We start from the raw sequence: 20,894 nt of genomic DNA on the forward strand, positions 1-20,894 counted from the left end.
CAATATTAATTTAGTTTAATCAAAATATTATGTTCCTTCCGTTAACTTAAAAACAATCGCTCACACAAACTCAGCCAAAATTATGAAAACACTTTTATTAGAAAACAATTGCTTTTGTTATTCATCATGAGTATTCAGTTAGTTGTATTTATTCTACACATGAATCTAACTGCCATAACTGCCCTGTCTTGATCCTTCTGTACACAAGTTAATTTGCCAGCAAACAACCTGCAGTCTGTTTAGTCACAACGCCTCTTAAGATTTTGTTAGGGTTATTTAGTTCACAAAAGTCCAAAGTTCTTGTTTAATTCCTATATTCATAAGTGCAGGATTCTGAACAACCTGAGCACAGTGCTGGTGAGTGAAGCCATTTTGGCTCTGTCTCGTCCCAGTTGCTTTACTCCTACATTCTCTCTAAGGGTCGCCTGTGCTACTGAATCACTGTACCATCTGTAATCCCAAAACTGGATCACAGCGTTCCCTCCGTGCTGTAGGAGGGGTTCCCCAGCCCCTCTGCTGAGTTTTCCCCTGTTTTACATGTCTGTCGCCTCCAGAGGACCAGGGTGACCAGGAAAAGGAGCAGGAGAAAACCCAGCCCCCCTCCGATAACCCCCGCCCTTAGGGCCAGGTTGGTGGCCTCAGGGGGGTCGTAGCGCAGGCAGGAGAGCTTTGAGGGGGCACTGGTTCCCGCCATGTTCACCGCCTCCACACACACCTTGACACCTGCCTCTAGTTCCCCCAGCACCCCGCTCCGAGAATCACCCCCGAACTGGAGAGGTTCTCCTCTTCGATCTTCGATCACGACCCGGTACTCAGATACCACAGAGGCTGGGGCGCACCACCGTACCTCTGCCCCCCCATTAGCGCCTGGCACTAGCTTCTGGAGGTGTGGAGCATGAGGAGGCTCACCTGCCCCACTTAGACCAGGGCAGAGGCATCCGGTCTGGGCAGAGAGCTGGGAGCAGGGGAGCTGGTTGTCCTGGCAGGGATGGTAGTCACAGGGCTTGGACTGCATCGGAACTAGAGTAGAAGCTGATGAGGCTTTGCTGTGGTTAGGAGGGAAATGGGAAACATCCTCTTCAGTGTAGTCATCTTCGTCGTAGTCGAAGCCCACGCCGGTAACGTATTGGATCTTGGGGTATATGACCGGCGGGGAGGTGGGAACAGCGTGTGTGAGAAGGGGGTGGGTGTTGATGAGGCGGGTGGGAAGCAGGTCAGGGGCCAGTAGTAGTAGGAGCATGGCAGCCAAGTTCCAGCAGAATGACATCTCTGTGGAACAGAAATGGAAAGATTATAACCACAAGTAGGAATTACCTCCCACATTATGACCATGTGAACCCGTACAGGAGGAGGCACAGGATACAACAGACAGAAAGATATGAATGATAATGTACTGCAGGACAACCGGTTCACAGAGAGATAATGTGCCTTAGGACAACCAGTTCACAGAGAGATAATGTGCCTTAGGACAACCAGTTCACAGAGAGATAATGTACTGTAGGACAACCAGTTCACAAAGAGATAATGTACTGTAGGACAACCAGTTCACAGTGAGATAATGTGCGGTAGGATAACCGGTTCACAGAGAGATAATGTACCGTAGGACAACCGGTTCACAGAGAGATAATGTACTGTAGGACAACCGGTTCACAGTGAGATAATGTACTGTAGGACAACCGGTTCACAGTGAGATAATGTACTGTAGGACAACCGGTTCACAGAGAGGTAATGTACTGTAGGACAACCGGTTCACAGTGAGATAATGTACCATAGGACAACAGGTTCACAGTGAGATAATGTGCGGTAGGATAACCGGTTCACAGAGAGATAATGTACCATAGGACAACCGGTTCACAGAGAGATAATGTACTGTAGGACAACCGGTTCACAGTGAGATAATGTACTGTAGGACAACCGGTTCACAGAGAGGTAATGTACTGTAGGACAACCGGTTCACAGTGAGATAATGTAACATAGGACAACAGGTTCACAGTGAGATAATGTGCGGTAGGATAACCGGTTCACAGAGATAATGTACCATAGGACAACCGGTTCACAGAGAGATAATGTACTGTAGGACAACCGGTTCACAGAGAGATAATGTACTGTAGGACAACCGGTTCAGAGAGATAATGTACTGTAGGACAACCGGTTCACAGAGAGGTAATGTACTGTAGGACAACCGGTTCACAGTGAGATAATGTACCATAGGACAACAGGTTCACAGTGAGATAATGTGCGGTAGGATAACCGGTTCACAGAGAGATAATGTACTGTAGGACAACCGGTTCACAGAGAGATAATGTACTGTAGGACAACCGGTTCACAGAGAGATAATGTACTGTAGGACAACCGGTTCACAGTGAGATAATGTACTGTAGGACAACCGGTTCACAGTGAGGTAATGTACTGTAGGACAACCGGTTCACAGAGAGGTAATGTACTGTAGGACAACCGGTTCACAGAGAGGTAAAGTAACCAGCCTGATTCTCAAGGAGTTAAAAAAAGAAAGACAGAATAAATTCTGTACAAAGGTTACAAAGATGGACAACGCTGCCCACCACATTTAGTCACTATTGTACATAAAGCAGAGTGGAGTGGAGGCTGCTGAGGGGAGGACGGCTCATAATAATGGCTGCAATGGAGCGAATGGAAGGGCATCAAACCATGTGTTTGATGTACTTGATACCATTCCACTTATTCCGCTCCAGCCATTACCATGAGCCTGTCCTCCCCAATTAATGTGCCACTAACCTCCTGTGGTAGATAAGCATCCTAGGGTTATATCGGATTTACAAATGTATGTAGGTGAAGGGTCACTTGTTAGGGCTTTAATAATGGACATTCATTGGCTCAGATGAGTAACCATTAAAAACAAAACAAAGGGAGAGTGGAGTCTCCACCAGCTAGTGCTCTCTTCTCAGTTGGCAGCGTGCCAGACAAATCTGTGGGAACCCGAGCTGAACTCTCAACACATGCTAGTCCTCTATTTAGCTTCCTTATACTTTCATCCATAGAATAACCCAGCAACAATCTAAATGATTAAAGTTGTTGTATGGCTTTATCTGAGTTGATGTTGACTAGGTTAATCAATCATTCATCATCTTTTTAGGTGGTTGTGAAAATGCGATAAACATGAGTACAGTCATGCTCTCAAACATCACCATAGCAACCAAGTGAAAGAAAACTATAACATACCAATGCGAGTAGTTAATCTTTTACTATACCTGAATTGTAGAATAATAGGATATCTAATGTCTCTTTCCGCAATCCCTCTTCACTCTTCTTTGTTATTTTCTTAACTCTCACATTCTCTCTCTTTCCCTCCCTCTCTCTTTCTCCACACCAGCGTCTTCTTTTATTCTCACCAAACTTTCCCCTCCTTTTTAACACCCCTTCATTTCTACCCTCTGTGCTTCTCTCCCCCCCCCCTCTCTTTCGCTCAATCTCTCTCACTCCAGGTCTCCTTGGCTCTTTCCGTTAGGGGGGAGGGTGTGCTGTTCGTATCTGTCCCTCCTTGCATACTAATTTACTCATCAGTAGCAGTAGGCAAGCTTGAGCTGGCTTGTTTGTGTGTCAGTGTGTTTTTCTATGAGGAGGTATATAGTATGTTGGCTGTTCATTACATAATTGTATGACAAAGTGCTCATGTATTTCTGTGTGTAATGTATGTGTATAGAACACGGGTTTGGGATCAGATCCTTTTAAAGCATGTGCCTCACATACTCACATTCCAGTGTGTGCAGGAGTATGTCAGCGTGTGTGAGGGTGAATGCTTGAGTGTGTGAGGGAGGGAGGGAATGTTTTAGCGTGCATGTGTATTGTTACAATCTCCATGGTGTGCATTGTTGCAGACCTGAAAGAGAGGAGGATAGGGGTTGGGCTCCAGTCCTTATAAGGAGAGCTGGCAAGGTGGACAAGCTGGGACATGACAGAAGTACAAGCATCTGACTGATAAAGAAAGAACCAGGAAATCAGAATCAGAGCGGGAATCACTTAGCTTCCTCTTTGTCCCATGCTACACCCCAAATACTAATGCTACCCAACACCTCACTGATACCCCCATACCCTGAGTTGTTATCTACTACTACAATCCACAACATGACACCTCATCTTGACTATAAGATGTGGTCACCTGATACTACCCCAACATGTCACCTTAAACCCAAAATATTATGAGTTGTAACTTTATTGGTGGGGGTTATACAAGGACTTGTCTATACTTATCTGCTGTTCAAGTGAATAATTTATTTATGAAGAAATAGAATGTATGTATCATGGAGTGAGACTATAGGTATACACAGTGTATTTGGAAAGTATTCATACCCCTTGACTTTTTCCACATTTTGTAATGTTACAGCCTTATTCTAAAATGTATTTAAAAAATGGCCCATACACACAATAGTCCATAATGACAAAGAAAAACATGTTTTTAGACATTTCTGCAAATGTATATAAAAAACCCCGCAAATATACATTTACATAAGTATTCAGACCCTTTTACTCAGTACTTTGCTGAAGCACCTTTGGCAGCGATTACAGCCTCGTGTCTTCTTGGGTATGACACTACAACTTTGGCACACCTGTATTTGGCAGTGGTGTAAAGTACTTAAGTCGTTTTGGGGGGGTATCTGTACTTTACTTTACTATTTATATTTTCGACTACTTTTCCTTTTACTTCACTATGTACTTTTTACTCCAAACATTTTCTCTGGCACCCAAAAGTATTAGTTACAATTTGAATGCTTAGCAGTACTGGAAAAAGGTCAAATTCACACACTTATCAAGAGAACGTCCTTGGTCTTCCCTGCTGCCTCACTCAACATAAATGCTTCCTTTGTAAATTATGTCTGAGTGTTTGAGTGTGGCTGTCAAGAAAACGAATACAAAAATGGATTGTGCCGTCTGGTTTGCTAAATACAAGGAATTTGATGTATAGCTTTTACTTTGTACTTTTATTCAAGTATGACAATGTAGGACTTTTTCCACCACTGTACTAAAGTCCATTTAAAATCTGATATTTTTAGAATTTTACTCAAGTAATATTTTACTGGGTTACTTTCACTTTGATTTGAGTAATTTTATATTAAGGTATGCCAATTGAATACTTGTTCCACCTCTGGTATTTGGGGAGTTTCTCACATAATTTTCTGTAGATACTCTCAAGCTCTGTCAGGCTGGATGGGGAAAGTTGCTGCAATGCTATTTTCAGGTCTCTCCAGAGATGGTCGATCAGGTTCAAGTCCGGGCTCTGGGGGGCATCTCAAGGACATTCAGAGACTTGTCCCAAAGCCACTCCTGCGTTGTCTTGGCTGTGTGCTTAGGGTCGTTGTCCTGTTGGAAGGTGAACCTTCGCCCCCAGTCTGATGTCCTGAGCGCTCTTGAGCAGGTTTTTATCAAGGTTCTCTCTGTACTTTGCTCCGTTCATCTTTCCCTCGATCCCGACTAGTCTCCCAGTCCCTGCTGATGAAATACATCCCCACAACATGATGCTGGCACCACCATGCTTCATCGTAGGGATGGTGCCAGGTTTCCTCCAGACGTGACGCTTGGCATTCAGGCCAAAGAGTTCCATCTTGGTTTCATCAGACTAGAGAATCTTGCTTCTCATGGTCTGAGAGTCCTTCAGGTGACTTTTGGCAAACTCCAAGTGTGCTGTCATGTGCCTTTTACTGAGGAGTGGCTTCCATCTGGCCTACGATAAAGGCCTGATTGGTGGAGTGCTGCAGAGATGGTTGTCCTTCTGGAAGGTTCTCCCATCTCTACAGAGGAACTTTTGAGCTCTGTCAGCGGGACCAACAGGTTCTTGGTCACCTCCCTGACCAGTGGCGATTTTAGCATGTAAATCTTGGTGGGGGAAACAAACCTTTTTTGGGGGGGATGCATACCAGCAAAGCCACTACACAACACAATCAAATACATGAATTGCACTATAACGGTGGCAAACTGTGCCCACAAACTGTTAGTATTACTAGTATTACTTTCTTAGCTACAGTATACATATCTCCCTGGCATATTACATCATTTATGCAGCTGCATACAATACATTTTTTGGACTCACCTTATTGTGCTGTGCTCACTTGAACAGGAAGGTGGCGCGGCGGTCCTTAAGGGCAAATTGTAGCATCAAACTTTGTCATCAAAGTCTGGCATTCTCTGGATTTATGGTGCTTTCAAAACAAATGGGAACTCAGAAAAAAACAAGGTTGAATCATGATGACGTCAATAATCTTCAGGTCGTAGCTTGAGAAAGAGGCCCATGTTCCCGACTTACAATTCTGAGTTGGATGACCGTTCAAAACTTATTTTCCCAGTCGGAGCTAGTTTTGTCCTGAGTTCCCAGTTGTTTTGAACTCACTGAAGTCAGATTTCCCAGTTCCAAGTTAACAGTTGTTTTGAACGCAGCAGAAATCATGCTGGATTGACAGCATGTCCAATGTTGAATGTTTATCATTTTTAACTTGGAAAAGAGACCCTGCAACCCAGACTTGTTACATTGTTTGCAAACTGATGTGTCACGTACTAATACCAAAATAACATGCAAAACAGGCAACCCCCCACCACATTTTATTTGCAAAAAATATGATGTTCAAAACAGATGGGGCTCTGCCCCAACTGCCCTGAATGACGGGTCGCCACTGTCCCTGACCTAGGCCCTTCTCCCCAGATTGCTCAGTTTGTCCGGGCGGCCAGCTCTAGGACGAGTCTTGGTGGTTCCAAACTTCTTCCATTTAAGAATGATGGAAGCCACTGTGTCCTTGGGGACCTCCACTTTTGCAGATTTCTTTTGGTACACTTCCCCAGGGCTGTTTCTCAACACAATCCTGTTTCGGATCTCTACGAACAATTTCTTCGACCTCATGGCTTGGTTTTGCTCTGACATGCACTGTCAACTGTGGGACCTTATATAGGCAGGTGTTTGCCTTTTCAAATCATGTCCAATCAATTGAAATTACCACAGGTGGACTCCAATCAAGTTGTAGAAACAGCTCAAGGATGATCAATGGAAACAGGATGGACCTGAGCTCAATTTCGAGTCTCATATCAAAGGGTCTGAATAGTTATGTAAATATGCAATTTTTATGTTTTTATACATTTGCAAAAATATCTAGAAACCTGTTTTTGCTTTCACATTATGGGGTATTGTGTGTAGATTTATGAGGAAATGTTTTTATTTAATCCATTTTAGAATAAGGCTGTAACATAACAAAATGTGGAAAAAGTAAATAGGTCTGAATACTTTCCGAATGCACTGTACAACTCAAGACATATATTATGCTAACATGACATCACATATATTATGCTAACATGACAGCACATAGATCATGCTAACATGACATCACATGCCTTGAATCTATTCTACCGCGCCCAGAAACCTGCTTCTTTTACTCTCTGTTCCGAACATACTAAACGACCAGTTCTTATAGCCTTTAGCCGTACCCTTATCCTACTCCTCCTCTGTTCCTCTGCTGATGTGGAGGTTAATCCAGGCCCTGCAGTGCCTAGCTCCACTCCCATTCCCCAGGTGCTCTCATTTGTTGATTTCTGTAACTGTAAAAGCCTTGGTTTCATGCAGAAGCTCCTCCCTAAGTTTGTTTTATTCACTGCTTTAGCACACTCCGCCAACCCAGATGTCCTAGCCGTGTCTGAATCCTGGCTTAGGAAGGCCACCAAAAACCCTGAATCTGGACCCTCTCTTCCTAAAATTATCCGCCGAAAATGTTGCAACCCCTATTACTAGCCTCTTCAACCTCTCTTTCGTATCGTCTGAGATCCTCAAAGATTGGAAAGCTGCCACGGTCATCCTCCTCTTCAAAGGGGGAGACACTCTAGACCCAAACTGCTACAGACCTATATCTATCCTACCCTGCCTTTCTAAGGTCTTCGAAAGCCAAGTTAACAAACAGATCACTGACCATTTCGAATCCCACTGTACCATCTCCGCTATGCAATCTGGTTTCCGAGCTGGTCATGGGTGCACCTCAGCCACGCTCAAGGTCCTAAACGATATCATAACCGCCATCAATAAGAGACAATACTGTGCAGCTGTATTCATCGACCTGGCCAAGGCCTTCGACTCTGTCAATCGCCACATTCTTATCGGCAGACTCAACAGCCTTGGTTTCTCAAATGACTGCCTTGCTTGGTTCACCAACTACTTCTCAGACAGAGTTCAGTGTGTCAAATTGGAGGACCTATTGTCCAGACCTCTGGCAGTCTCTATGGGGGTGCCACAGGGTTCAATTCTCGGGCCGACTCTTTTCTCTGTATACATCAATGATGTCGCTCTTGCTGCTGGTGATTCTCTGATCCACTTCTACGCAGACGACACCATTCTGTATACCTCTGGCCCTTCTTTGGGCACTGTATTAACTAACCACCTGACGAGCTTCAATGCCATACAACTCTCCTTCCGTGGACTCCAATTGCTCTTAAATGCAAGTAAAACTAAATGTATGCTCTTCAACCGATCGCTGCACGCACCTGCCCACCCGTCCAGCATCACTACTCTGGACGGTTCTGACTTAGAATATGTGGACAACTACAAATACCTAGGTGTCTGGACTCCTCTTCCAGACTCACATTAAGCATCTCCAATCCAAAGTTAAATCTAGAATCGGCGTCCTATTTCGCAACAAAGCATCCTTCACTCATGCTGCCAAACATACCCTCGTAAAACTGACTATCCTGCCGATCCTTGATTTCGGCGATGTCATTTACAAAATAGCCTCCAACACTCTACTCAGCAATCACAGTCTATCACAGTGCCATCCGTTTTGTCACCAAAGCCCCATATACTACCCACCACTGTGACCTGTATGCTCTCGTTGGCTGGCATTCGCTTCATATTCGTTGAAAACCTACTGGCTCCAGGTCATCTATAAGTCTTTGCTAGGTAAAGCCCCGCCTTATCTCAGGTCACTGGTCACCATAGCAGCACCCACCCGTAGCACGCGCTCCAGTATGTATATTTCACTGGTCAACCCCAAAGCCAATTCCTCCTTTGACTGCCTTTCCTTTCAGTTCTCTGCTTCCAATGACTGGAACGAATTGCAAAAAATCACTGAAGTTGGAGACTCATATCTCCTTCACTAACTTTAAGCACCAGTTGTCAGGGCAGCTCACAGATCACTGCACCTGTACATATCCCATCTGTAAATAGCCCATCCAACTACCTCATCCCCATACTGTTATTCAGTATTTGTTTTTTCTCCTTTGCACCCCAGTATCTTTACTTGCACATTCATCTTCTACACATCTATCACTCCAGTGTTTAATTGCTAAACTGTAATTATTTCGGCACTATGGCCTATTCATTGCCTTACTTCCCTAATCTTACCTCATTTGCACACACTGTATATAGACTTTTTATATTGTTTGCCGTGGCGGAGATCTTTGTGGGCTATACTTGGCCTTATCTCAGGATGGTAAGTTGGTGGTTGGAGATATCTCTCCAGTGGTGTGGGGGCTGTGCTTTGGCAAAGTGGGTGTGGTTATATCTTGCCTGTTTGGCCCTGTCCCGGGGTTTCATTGGATGGGGCCACAGTGTCTCCTGACCCCCTCCTGTCTCAGCCTCCAGTATTTATGCTGCAGTAGTTTGTGTCGGGGGGCTAGGGTCAGTCTGTTACATCTGGAGTATTTCTCTTGTCTTATCCTGTGTGAATTTAAATATGCTCTCTCTAATTCTCTCTCTCCTCTCTCTCGACCTGAGCCCTATGACCATGCCTCAGGACTACCTGGCATGATGACTCCTTGCTGTCCCCAGTCCATCTGGCCGTGCTGCTGCTCCAGTTTCAACTGTTCTGCCTGCTGCTATGGAAACCTGACCTGTTCACCGGACGTGCTACCTGTCACAGACCTGCTGTTTTCAACTCTCTAGAGACAGCAGGAGCGGTAGAGATACTCTCAAAGATCGGCTATGAAAAAGCCAACTGACACTTACTCTTGAGTTGCTGACTTGTTGCACCCTCGACAACTACTATGATTATTATTATTTGACCCTGCTGGTCATTTATGAACATTTGAACATCTTGGCCATGTGCTGTTCTAATCTCCACCCGGCACAGCCAGAAGAGGACTGGCCACCCCTCATAGCCTGGTTCCTCTCTAGGTTTTGGCCTTTCTAGGGAGTTTTTCCTAGCCACCATGCTTCTACACCTGCATTGCTTGCTGTTTGGGGTTTTAGGCTGGGTTTCTGTACAGCACTTTGAGATATCAGCTGATGTAAGAAGGGCTATATAAAAAAATGGATTTGATATTGACTGTATGTTTGTTTACTCCATGTGTTGTTGTTTGTGTCGCACTGCTTTGCTTTATCTTGGCCAACTCGCAGTTGTAAATGAGAACTCGTTCTCAACTAGCCTACTTGGTTAAATAAAGGTGAAATAAAAAAATAAAAAAATATTAAGTCACGCTAATATGACAGCTCATAAATCATGCTAACATGACATCACATTAATCATGCTAACATGACAGCTCATAAATCATGCTAACATGACTTATCTCTGACAAGAATGGAAGAACACTGACAACACACACAGACACTCTGTGACGTTTGTTGTATGAAAGAGACCAAGGCGCAGCGTGCGTATCGTTCCACATCTCTATTTCTATGTGAAACTATTCAAGACAGACAAACTATAAACAAAAACAACAAACCGTGACGAAGGGGTGCTACATGCATAAACTCAAAATAATGTCCCACGAACACTAGTGGGAAAAACAACAACTTAAATATGATCCCCAATTAGAGACAATGATGACCAGCTGCCTCTAATTGGGAATCATACGAAAACCCCAACCTCGAAAAAAGAACCTAGAACACAACAGAACATTTTAACTAGACAAAAAACCCAACATAGAAAAAAGAAACTAGAACCAAACAGAAATAAATAAACTAGACAAAACCCCCCAGTCACGCCCTGACCTACTCTAGCAGAGAAAAATACGAGCTCTCTATGGTCATTACTTGACATTACCCCCCTGAACCTGAAACCAAAAGGGAGGGTTGGGAGGGGGGTGTCTAGTGTTGGTGGTGGCTTTGGTGCAGGATGAAGAACCTTCTCATCCCGCAGATCCTCCCGCATCGGAGGCGGTTCTGGTGCGGGATGAAGAACCCTCTCATCCTGCGAACACGCCAGCATAGGAGGCGGCTCTGATGCAGGACGAAGAACCCTCTCATCCTGCGAACCCACCAGCATTGGTGGAGACTCCGGGCTGCGGACCGTTGCTGGAGGCTCCAGGCTGCGGGCCGTCTCAGGAGGCTGCGGGCCGTCTCAGGAGGCTGCGGGCCATCTCAGGAGGCTGCGGGCCGTCTCAGGAGGCTCCGGGCTGCGGGCCGTCTCAGGAGGCTCCGGGCTGGGGACCGTCTCAGGAGGCTCCGGGCTGGGGACCGTCGCCAGAAGCTCCGGGCTGGGGACCGTCGCCGGAAGCTCCCGACTGGGGACCGTCGCCGGAAGCTCCCGACTGGGGACCGTCGCCGGAAGCTCCCGACTGGGGACCGTCGCCGGAAGCTCCCGACTGGGGACCGTCGCCGGAAGCTCCCGACTGGGGACCGTCGCCGGACTGGGCAGGTGCACTGAAGGCCTAGTGCGTGGAGCCGGGACAGGTGGCACCAGACTGGTGACACGCACTTCAGGGCGAGTGCGAGAAGCAGGCACAGGACGTACTAGACTGGGGAGGCGCACTGGAGGCCTGATGCGTGGGACCGGTACAGGTGGCACCGGACTAGTGACACATACCTCAGAGCGAGTGCGAAGAGGAGGCACAGGACATACCTGACTGGGAACACGCACTTCAGGAAGAGTGCGGGGAGCAGGCACAGGACGTATCTGACTGAGGACACGCACTTCAGAGAGAGTGCGGGGAGCAGGCACAGGATGTACTGGACCGTGAAGGCGCACTGGAGGTCTGGAGCGTAGAGCTGGCACAACCCGTCCTGGCGGAATGCTCTCTTTAGCCCGGCAAGTGCGGGGCGCTGGCACAGGACGCACTGGGCTGTGAAGGCGCACTGGCAACACAGTGCGTAGAGCTGGTGCAGGATATCCTGGACCGAGGAGACGCACCGGAGACCAGGAGCGTAGAGCTGGCACAACCCATCCTGGCTGAATGCTCACTTTAGCCCGGCAAATGCGGGGTGCAGGCACAGTGCGCACCGGGCTATGAATGCGCACTGGAGATACAGTGCGCATCACCGCATAACACGGTGCCTGACTGGTCACATGCTCCCCACGGTAAGCACAGGGAGTTGGCTCAGGTCTCAACCCTGACTCCGCCAATCTCCCCGTGTGCCCCCCCAATTTTGGGGGGGGGAGCTGCCTCCACCTGCTTCCATGGCAGGGTCTTGTCCCCTGCCATTACCTCCTCCCAGGTCCAGGATGTCCTCTACTCTCTTCCGGGCCCAGGATCCCTGCTCCTCCTGGGCACGCTGCTTGGTCCTTTGGTGGTGGGGGATTCTGTCACGTTTGTCGTATGAAAGAGACCAAGGCGCAGCATGCGTATCGTTCCACATCTTTATTTCTATGTGAAACTATGCAAGACAGACAATAAACTATAAACAAAAACAACAAACCGTGACGAAGAGGTGCTACACGCATAAACTCAAAATAATCTCAAAAAACAACGATGACCAGCTGCCTCTAATTGGGAATCATCCGAAAACAACAATCTAGAAAAAAGAACCTAGAAGACAACATAGAAAATGTAAACTAGGCAAAAACCCCAACATAGAAAAAAGAAACTAGAACCAAACATAGAAATAAATAAACTAGACAAACCCCCCCAGTCATGCCCTGACCTACTCTACCATAGAAAAATACAAGCTCTCTATGGTCAGGACGTGACACACACATTCACTTCAGCGTTTCCTCTTCTTTGTTTTGTTTTGTTTTAACTGCTACTTTTGTCTGTTTCTAACCAGATAGAAACATGGGACATGTCAGACAATATCTATAGGCAGGGATCACTGGGTATGTGAGTGCTGGTACTGCTAATGCAGCAGGCCTTGAACACTTTATTATTAAAAACAAATAACATCTATTCAGTCCATTTGTTTTCACATTGATGAATTGCCAATGGACTTTTATGTGGATAATTCATCATGTACATTTCAATGACGGAGTCTAGACTGTCAGGGACAATCATTGCTAGCTGCTGTCTGGTCACGTACACTGAGATGAAACAATGCATGTCACGTCAGGAGACTGTCTAGCACAGTGTGTCACACAAAATATTGTTTTGTCTGAACGTTTTCTTCCCCAGTGCGTCACCGTGTGCCAAAGACTACAGGTATGAGGGTGACACCTTTCGATAGAAGAGGTTTGCTTCCAATGCAAACCACACCAGGATCACAGACATCAGCTATGGAGTACAGCTAGGGAATAAACCAGTTAATTGAATTCTATAGAACAAACTGTATCACTTTCAGAACCCTGAGGGTAAATCATTTGACGTGAGTCACAACAGTGTGATAATGGTTCCGCCAGCCCCACCCCACCCCAGCCCTGCTGGATGCTGCATGTTCAGGCATGCTGAACACTACTTACATTACATGCACCTCTCCCCCTCTCGCTCACCCTCTCACCCTCACTAACCCTCTCTTTCTTAACCTCCCTCTCTCCTACTAACCCTCTCTGTGTCTCTCCATCTCACCCTCTCTCCCACGCACCCTCTCTCTCTTTTCCACTGCCCACCCTCTTTCTCTCCTTCTTTCTCCCACTTACCCCCTCTGTCACCCACTCACCCTCACTCAGTCAGTTCCAGTCTGACAGCATGCATCATTCAGCCTTGATGAAATGAAATGTCTGCCTCCAGACTTACCCCATATGGTTACATAAAGTCTCAGTCTTTTCTCTGCTGGGAGACCACCCACCCGCCCGCCCCCAGTCCCAGTCATTCCTCTGTGTTCTTGAGCCTAGATCACCCGCCTCCACCTCTCAGAGGAATTAAAGAATCCCAGAATCAACAGGAAATCATTGACCAACCTTCTCCTGGGCCCCCTGACCTTTGACCCCTTACATGTGTGAATCACTGGGAAAGTTCTAGAAACAGAACTCCTCAATCATCTATGTATAGGCCTCATAAAGGAGTGGGATGATGCTCCCACAGAGATAAATCTTATAATGTAGTGATCTAATGATGAAATATATGATTACTAAACAACGCCACCCATCAGTGTATCAACCCCGAGGGACAAAGGGTGCTTAGCTATACACTGAGATAGGCCAGGTGAGGTATTCATTTCAAAAGCAATTCAGACAGGATGTTATTGGGTATTGGCTTAAGATGTTTTCCAAAGACATCCACAGGAATGTGACCCATGGATGTCGGACACTAGCTTGTTTCTACCTCGACATTGACCTAATTAGGCCTACATAAAGTCAATCACAGCTAACCAAGAATCGTAATTTGGCTAAATAGTGGTTTCTCCATCTCCCAACATGAGAGTGGTCAATCAATCCTAACCACACTGTCAACTAAACACATCCTGTGTGTCAACTGTGGCATGTTGGCCCCATCCAATGGTGGAAGTTAACTATTGCACACAATCACAGCCGTGGTCTATGGTTAGGGCCAGTTGTACATGATCACAGATGTGGCCAATGATGAGGGATAGTTGTACACAATCACAGCAGTGGTCTATGACTAGGGCCAGTTGTTTTGGTTGGTTATTTGTTTTATACCAGTGTTTTCACCATTATCCACTAGGTTTGCTGCAGGTAGAAAATCTTAGGAAATGTTATTTAATTGACACAAGCTGTCTCCAATCAATCCATCATTGTCTGGTTGTGTGTGAGTGTTCTGTGGGGAGGCTTCCTCTACCAATCTTAATTGCACAAAGCCTATTATTTGGCAGGGAAAACTATTTGTAGATCAGTGATTCTATACCTAATTTTGCTCAAACTGATCCTCTCCAATGGACTCGGAAGTGGTAGCTAAAAATGTGTAATTTAAGGAAGTTTAGAGTGGCAATAAACAGTATAAACAATAACAAAACGTATTCCCCGCACCTGATTCGGTAAAAAGCTGAGGGATGGGGCTGGAGGAATGTAACCTCTTATATTCATAGAGCTATTGATGCGAAGACTGACCATCCATGATATCAAAATTATTGTTTAATTTTAACCATGTTTAGAGGCCTAAGTATTTTTATAAATTCATTTTACATATAACTGGTGTAAACAAACCTATATTTGGGGTTCTGGTGGGGTATGAACTAAGCTCCTTAGGCATTTTTTTTAAGTTATATTCTTGAAGAATATTGGGGACTTATAATTAAATGAAGTCCAAAAATTGATATAGCAACTGCTGATTGCCCCCTTTAAAGGGTAGAGTCAATGATAACAACCCGACCGGGTTTCGAACCCAAATATCAAACCCACACATTAATCGTTATGCCAAGAAGTTTAACGGGGACTGCCTGTGTAAGTGCAAATATAGAAGCTTGCTTTACAAGCCTCAGTTCTTCACCATTAGATGTAAATAATGTCTTAACGCTCTTTTATCGTGGTCTAAAACGCCGATGTATGCAGGGGCTGAAATCCCGGGGGGGACGGGGGGGACACGACCCCCCCATCCTGGGAAAAATATGATTTGTCCCGCCAAATATATAACTGAAACATAACTATGTAATTTAAATAATATTAATAATACGCAATGAAAGCAATTGTGCTGATTATAGACACTTAATAGCTCGTTTTTAAGTTTCAAAAGATTGCGACCCCCCCACCCTTTGCCTCCCAATGGTTTGATCCACTGCCAGTTCCTTAGCTTGCTAGGTAACAGAGAGGTCGTATCTACTGTCTGAAAGGCACTCAATGCACGTAACTGACGTGAGGTTAATCCAGTCAATCGCGCACACACACTAGCTGAATATGCAGAGCTAGCGCGCAAATATTAACATTTAAGCTAGCTAGTACCTATTCCATTTATGTGGCGTCGTCAAAGATGGAATCTTTGCTATCGTCAATTTATTCCAAGATCAGCATGCAGATGATGTAAGTTAGTGCTTCAAAGTCCCTGTGATAAGGTTAGCGATAAACTGAAATCCAAACTGAACAGAACTACACTCTCTTCTACCATTGTCTTAAATATATTTAATGGTCTCGTTGCAAAAGCTAAATTGTCGCAAGGGAACTTTTACTTATTTATTTTATTTCACCTTTATTTAACCCGGGTAGCAAAGATTATAGCAAACACCACTGAAACTGAATTGGTGCTCGCTAGCTTTGCAAATTCAGCTATTGTTGGAAGCCAGCCAATATGAAACAAACTATTAAAATTACAAAAGGTTGCAGCATATGTTGTGTAAATGGTGAACTCATACAGCTGTCAACTCTTGTCATTTTAATCCGTTTCACATTTGCTAGCTACCTTTTAGATCGAAGCCCAAATAGAATGATTGAAGATGATAGAAGCCCATCTCCTACTGTAAATAACCTACACACTGTGTGTGTAGCCAGCCAGCCAGCCAGGTAGAAAAATGGCTGAAAAATAAAAGACGGACATCAGAGTATTTTTCAATACACCAAAACGCATAGTAAGAACCCTAGTAGCCTAATATCTCAAAGACTAGTTGATAAAATGTTCATAAGAAAGAAATGAAATTCTAATGGAAATGTTTCACAATGATGTCATTAGGCAGAGCAGGCAACAGATGGCACACAGACAGCAGAGTTGGGGACAGATATGCAGGGACAGACTGACAGAGACAGGGAGTCTCAGGTAAGTTTGTTGAGTCTTTGTTTGGCAACATTATGAAAGGTTCTCATTTTTTTTGACTTGTAAAATAGGAACATAATTGGAAAATGCCATGGATACCCCCACTCTCAACTTAAACTGGTGACTGAACTAAGATTTGTTAAAGGCAATGGTATTGCTGTTGTGATTAGTTGTGTAGTTTTGGGTACCGGTAGTTAGGAGTACGGCAAACACCTCATTTCTTTGGTTCCTCAATATACGTTTACCATATTACAATGTAGGCTATGTGTTACAGCACTACTTTTGGTGTCCCCCTCAGGAATTGCTCTTGAGAAAAATTTAATGTAATTGTCCCCTCCAAAGTTGATATCAGATTTTCGCCCCTGGATGTATGGGATGTAAACTTTACATATTTGCTGATAAAATAGAAGGCTGCATCATGGCGTAGTGAAATTAAATCAGCTGCTATACACCGGATACAAAGTTGCGCCGAGAAATTGTTACATTGACACTTTTCCGCGAGAAACTGTAGTCTTCTACAAGTAAACTCACTCCATCAACGTCATTCACTGAGTTGCGGCTGCGCTTTCCAAAGTAGTTCGAGTCGTGTTTGTCACAGAGGGCAGAATGGGTGGAGGCGTAATCTCATACTGCAGGAATGTTAAACCCGTCTCTGAGCTCGGCCATTGGTGACGAGGCCGTGGAGGCGGGGGCAAGCTTGTTGAATGAAGGTTGTTTTCTGTGTTGACACCGTGATCCTGAAAGCCCCCGGCCGAGAGATCCACATATTCCAATGTAAAATTAAACAGATGTAAGAGGAGGAGCCGACACTCATTTATTTACAGATTTGGCTACACGATGTGGAGTGTAGAGACTCCGTGCAACGCGAGCACGAGATTGGCGAGCAGCAGACGCTTTCACAGGTTGATTTACATTTTGCACGGAGCAGGAAAGCAAAAGTAAAATATTTTCTGGCGTCATCATTTCCCCAATAAATAAATAGGGACATCGGATACCATGATAAATAAGACGTGCCTGTCCTTTCACCATACAATCGATTTTATTGCGACATTTCGGATACTGACATTGGTGCTGTGACTTCACTTTGTCTACTATTCTTGGAAGAGCAGAGCAGAAAGGTACCTACTTCGTTTTTATTATAGACAATCCTTGTCAATCAGTAGGCTACTGTCGCTATCTGATGCATGAGCGATGCAGCCAGAACACAACAGTAACCCCTATACTGGACAGGATGGGGGGGGTCAACGGGATAGAGGACAATCAGACGGAGGAGGAAGCATTGAGCGGCGAGCCGCCGACCGAACACTGTGATGAGGCTACTGCAGACTCTGAAATGGCGCACAACGGTGGTTCTCCCCAAGACCAGGAGAATCAGCAAGCACAGAAGAAGGACCAGGGACAGGACCTGGGAGATAGCGAATGCAAGATCCCACATGAGGACAGCACTATCCAGCTAATTGAGGCTGGATGTCTCGATAGTAAACCCGGTGTGTCCCCGAATTCCCAGTCTCAGTCTCAGGCACCAGGGCAGAGCCCCGGGTTCGTCCCACCCGAGGGCGGGTTCGGCTGGTTAGTTGTTTTCGCTGCTACCTGGTGTAATGGATCCATCTTCGGGATACAGAACTCCTTCGGGATCCTCCACATGATGCTGGTGAAAGACCACGCAGACCCCAATGACAACACGTCGCAGTTTAAAGTAGGTGAGTCTGTCCTGTAACTGTTGCACCTGTTAAGATGAGCCTACTGATGCTGGCTTACTGTTGAAGATAATCGAGAATGGTCAAATAAACATAACCAGAACTAGACGAATGCTCAGCATTGTCTCAAGACGATATTGAAGTAAAACATAAAATGACTTTTTTCATTATTGATCATATCCGTCTTTGCTGTGATGTGTCAGAGAATTTAGGCGACTACTTCAGTCTCATCATCATCATCTGTCTGAAGACTTGAAGTTAATATATAGACTATACCTAGGCCATATAGCACCAGAGTTTCCTTGCATTAACCTTCTGGTCACGGCTCTAATTCTGTCATACCGCTGGATAACATACCGTTCTCATGTTGTTGTCCTTATGTTCTCCTCATGTTGTTCATGTGTTTTCCACGTGACAAAATCGCAAGTGTGTGTCACTAAAAGAAGCCCTCTGGTTGCCTGTCAGTTTTACTAAAGCCCTCTGTTGTATTGTGTCCTCAATCTTCACCTCCAATCTGTTTAGGATTTAATAGGCTTTTATTTCATAACACAAACACACAGCTCTTTTGCCTCACTGCATCAGGGCCATATGTACTCACAAAGCATCTGAGTAGGTATGCTGATCAAGGATCAGTTCCCATCCCGTCCATGTGATCTAATGCATTATGATCTACAGTATGAGGGAAAACTCTTAGTGTATACAGGCCATGATGCAGGCCAGGGATGTGCAGTTAGTTTGTTTTTCTATAAATGATTCACAATGGGTGAGGAGGGAGGGAGGAAGGACGGGCATTTTGGGATAGGTGAGGCTATAGTCTGTCCACGGCTCAGTTATCATTGAGCTGCAGCTCAGTTAGAGTTCATGTTTAACAGCTTAGTAGCCACCATGACACCATGAGTTGACTCAACCACTTATATTGTTAAGATGAAACATGTTTGTGGCTATAAAGAAAGCCAATTGTCTTCTCTCTAACGCTCTCTCAATTCTCAGAAGGGGTCTGACGTAGGCCTAGGCTAATTGTTAACTCTGTATACATTCTTGCTATGGAAGTGTACACATGCGCAGGTTTTCAACTGAAACTTTTAGGTCATTAACCACTAGAGAGGTCTTTCCTCGTTCCCAAAACAACAACCCCTGTGTAATCTGATGACAATTGTCAAGACCTCTCTCTCTCTTATTTTTCCTTCGTTAAGACTTTTTAATGTTTGGGTCTATCCAGGATCCTGATTTCTAATCTTGAAAAAGGCGCCCACTGTTCTCATATCAAAAGGGATTACATTAGTGAGCTGTAGTCAGATCCCTCAGCTCGACAAGCTCGCCCCCGGCAAACTACGGTGCAGAAGGGGCTTATAGACTGCCTGGCACAGAATCACATTTCTCAGCTGGGCCCACCCTGAGTGCAGTGCCTAGGACAGTACCCACTCCTAATACCTCTTCAGACTGAGACATAAAGTAGAATTTACATTGATGCAAACTCTGTGAAATCAATGCCCATTGCCAAGATGGCGCCGGAGAAGAAGGCTGACGTTTTACGTGTTCCTATTGTGTTTTTTTGTTGGGTTCTTTGCATTGTTTGTAACTTATTTTTTTACTTATTTTGTACATAATGTTGCTGCTACCATCTCTTATGACCGAAATTAACTTCTGGAAGAATACATTTTTTTCCTTTAACGAGTCCGACAAGCCCGACGTGAATGACATACTGCTTTCCCGGGAACAGGCCCAGATCCCCATCATTTGGGTGAAGAGAAGGCTGAGAAAAAGAGGCAGGAGAGCAGGCTGCCTTCTGAGAATTCATAGGCGATCGAATAAACCCCCACTGCCTTCCATTCTGCTAGAAAATATTTGAAAAATAAAATTGATGACCGAAGCGACATTCAAAACTGTAATATCTTATGCTTCACGGAGTTGTGGCTGAACGACGACATTATCAACATACAGTTGGCTGGTTATACGCTGTATCGGCAGGATAGAACAGCGGCGTCTGGTAAGACAAGGGGCGGCGGACTATGTATTGTTGTAAATAACAGCTGGTGAGCAATATCTAAGGAAGTCTCGAGGTTTTGCTCGCCTGAGGTAGAGTATCTCATGATAAGCTGTAGACCACACTATCTACCTAGAGTTTATCTGTATTTTTCGTAGCTGTCTACATACAACCACAGACTGAGGCTGGCACCGAGACCGCACTCAATGAGCTGTATTCTGCCATAAGCAAACAAGAAAACACTCACCCAGAGGCGGTGCTCCTAGTAGCCGGGGACTTTAATGCAGAGAAACTTAAATCCGTTTTACCAAATTTCTAACAGCATGTTAAATGTGCAACCAGAGGGAAAAAAATTATGGACCACCTTTACTCCACACACAGAGACGCATACAAAGCTCTCCCTCGCCCTCCATTTGGCAAATCTGCACCAGTGACTCTCTCAATAAAAAAGCAGTCAGAGGAAGCAGATGCTAAGCTACAGGACTGTTTTGCTA

The 20,894-nt window shown here is 45.1% G+C and overlaps 2 protein-coding genes across 3 annotated transcripts in view; one reads left to right on the forward strand and one right to left on the reverse strand.

Moving 5' to 3' along the window:
- Positions 1-75: 75 nt before the first annotated feature.
- On the reverse strand, positions 76-19,094 carry yk002 (fibronectin type-III domain-containing protein UNQ728/PRO1410 homolog). Of its 2 annotated transcripts, none has more exons than XM_014212901.2 (2): positions 18,774-19,094; positions 76-1,269 (listed from the first exon to the last, which is right to left on the reverse strand). In XM_014212901.2, exon 2 carries the CDS (start codon positions 1,265-1,267, stop codon positions 470-472), a length of 798 nt encoding a protein of 265 aa, XP_014068376.1. In that variant the 5' UTR covers positions 1,268-1,269; positions 18,774-19,094; the 3' UTR covers positions 76-469. The 2 variants fall into 2 exon arrangements, with proteins under 2 accessions (XP_014068376.1, NP_001134902.1); NM_001141430.1 differs by lacking the exon at positions 18,774-19,094 and adding an exon at positions 3,228-3,322 and having other exon boundaries at positions 83-1,269.
- The window catches only part of LOC106592847 (monocarboxylate transporter 8), a 44,562-nt gene continuing 41,058 nt past the window's right edge, over positions 17,391-20,894 (forward strand). The window contains exon 1 of the mRNA XM_045724141.1: positions 17,391-18,419. Coding sequence (XP_045580097.1) covers positions 17,900-18,419 — 520 coding nt within the window. The 5' untranslated portion in view covers positions 17,391-17,899. The remainder of the gene's footprint in view (positions 18,420-20,894) is intronic.

The sequence above is a fragment of the Salmo salar genome, chromosome ssa09 (genome assembly GCF_905237065.1).
Source record: "Salmo salar chromosome ssa09, Ssal_v3.1, whole genome shotgun sequence".
NCBI lineage: Eukaryota > Metazoa > Chordata > Actinopteri > Salmoniformes > Salmonidae > Salmo > Salmo salar.

Coding starts and splice junctions, on each gene's coding strand:
- yk002 (XM_014212901.2), bottom strand. CDS start 1,267: ATGTCATTCTGCTGGAACTTGGCTGCCATGCTCCTACTACTACTGGCC.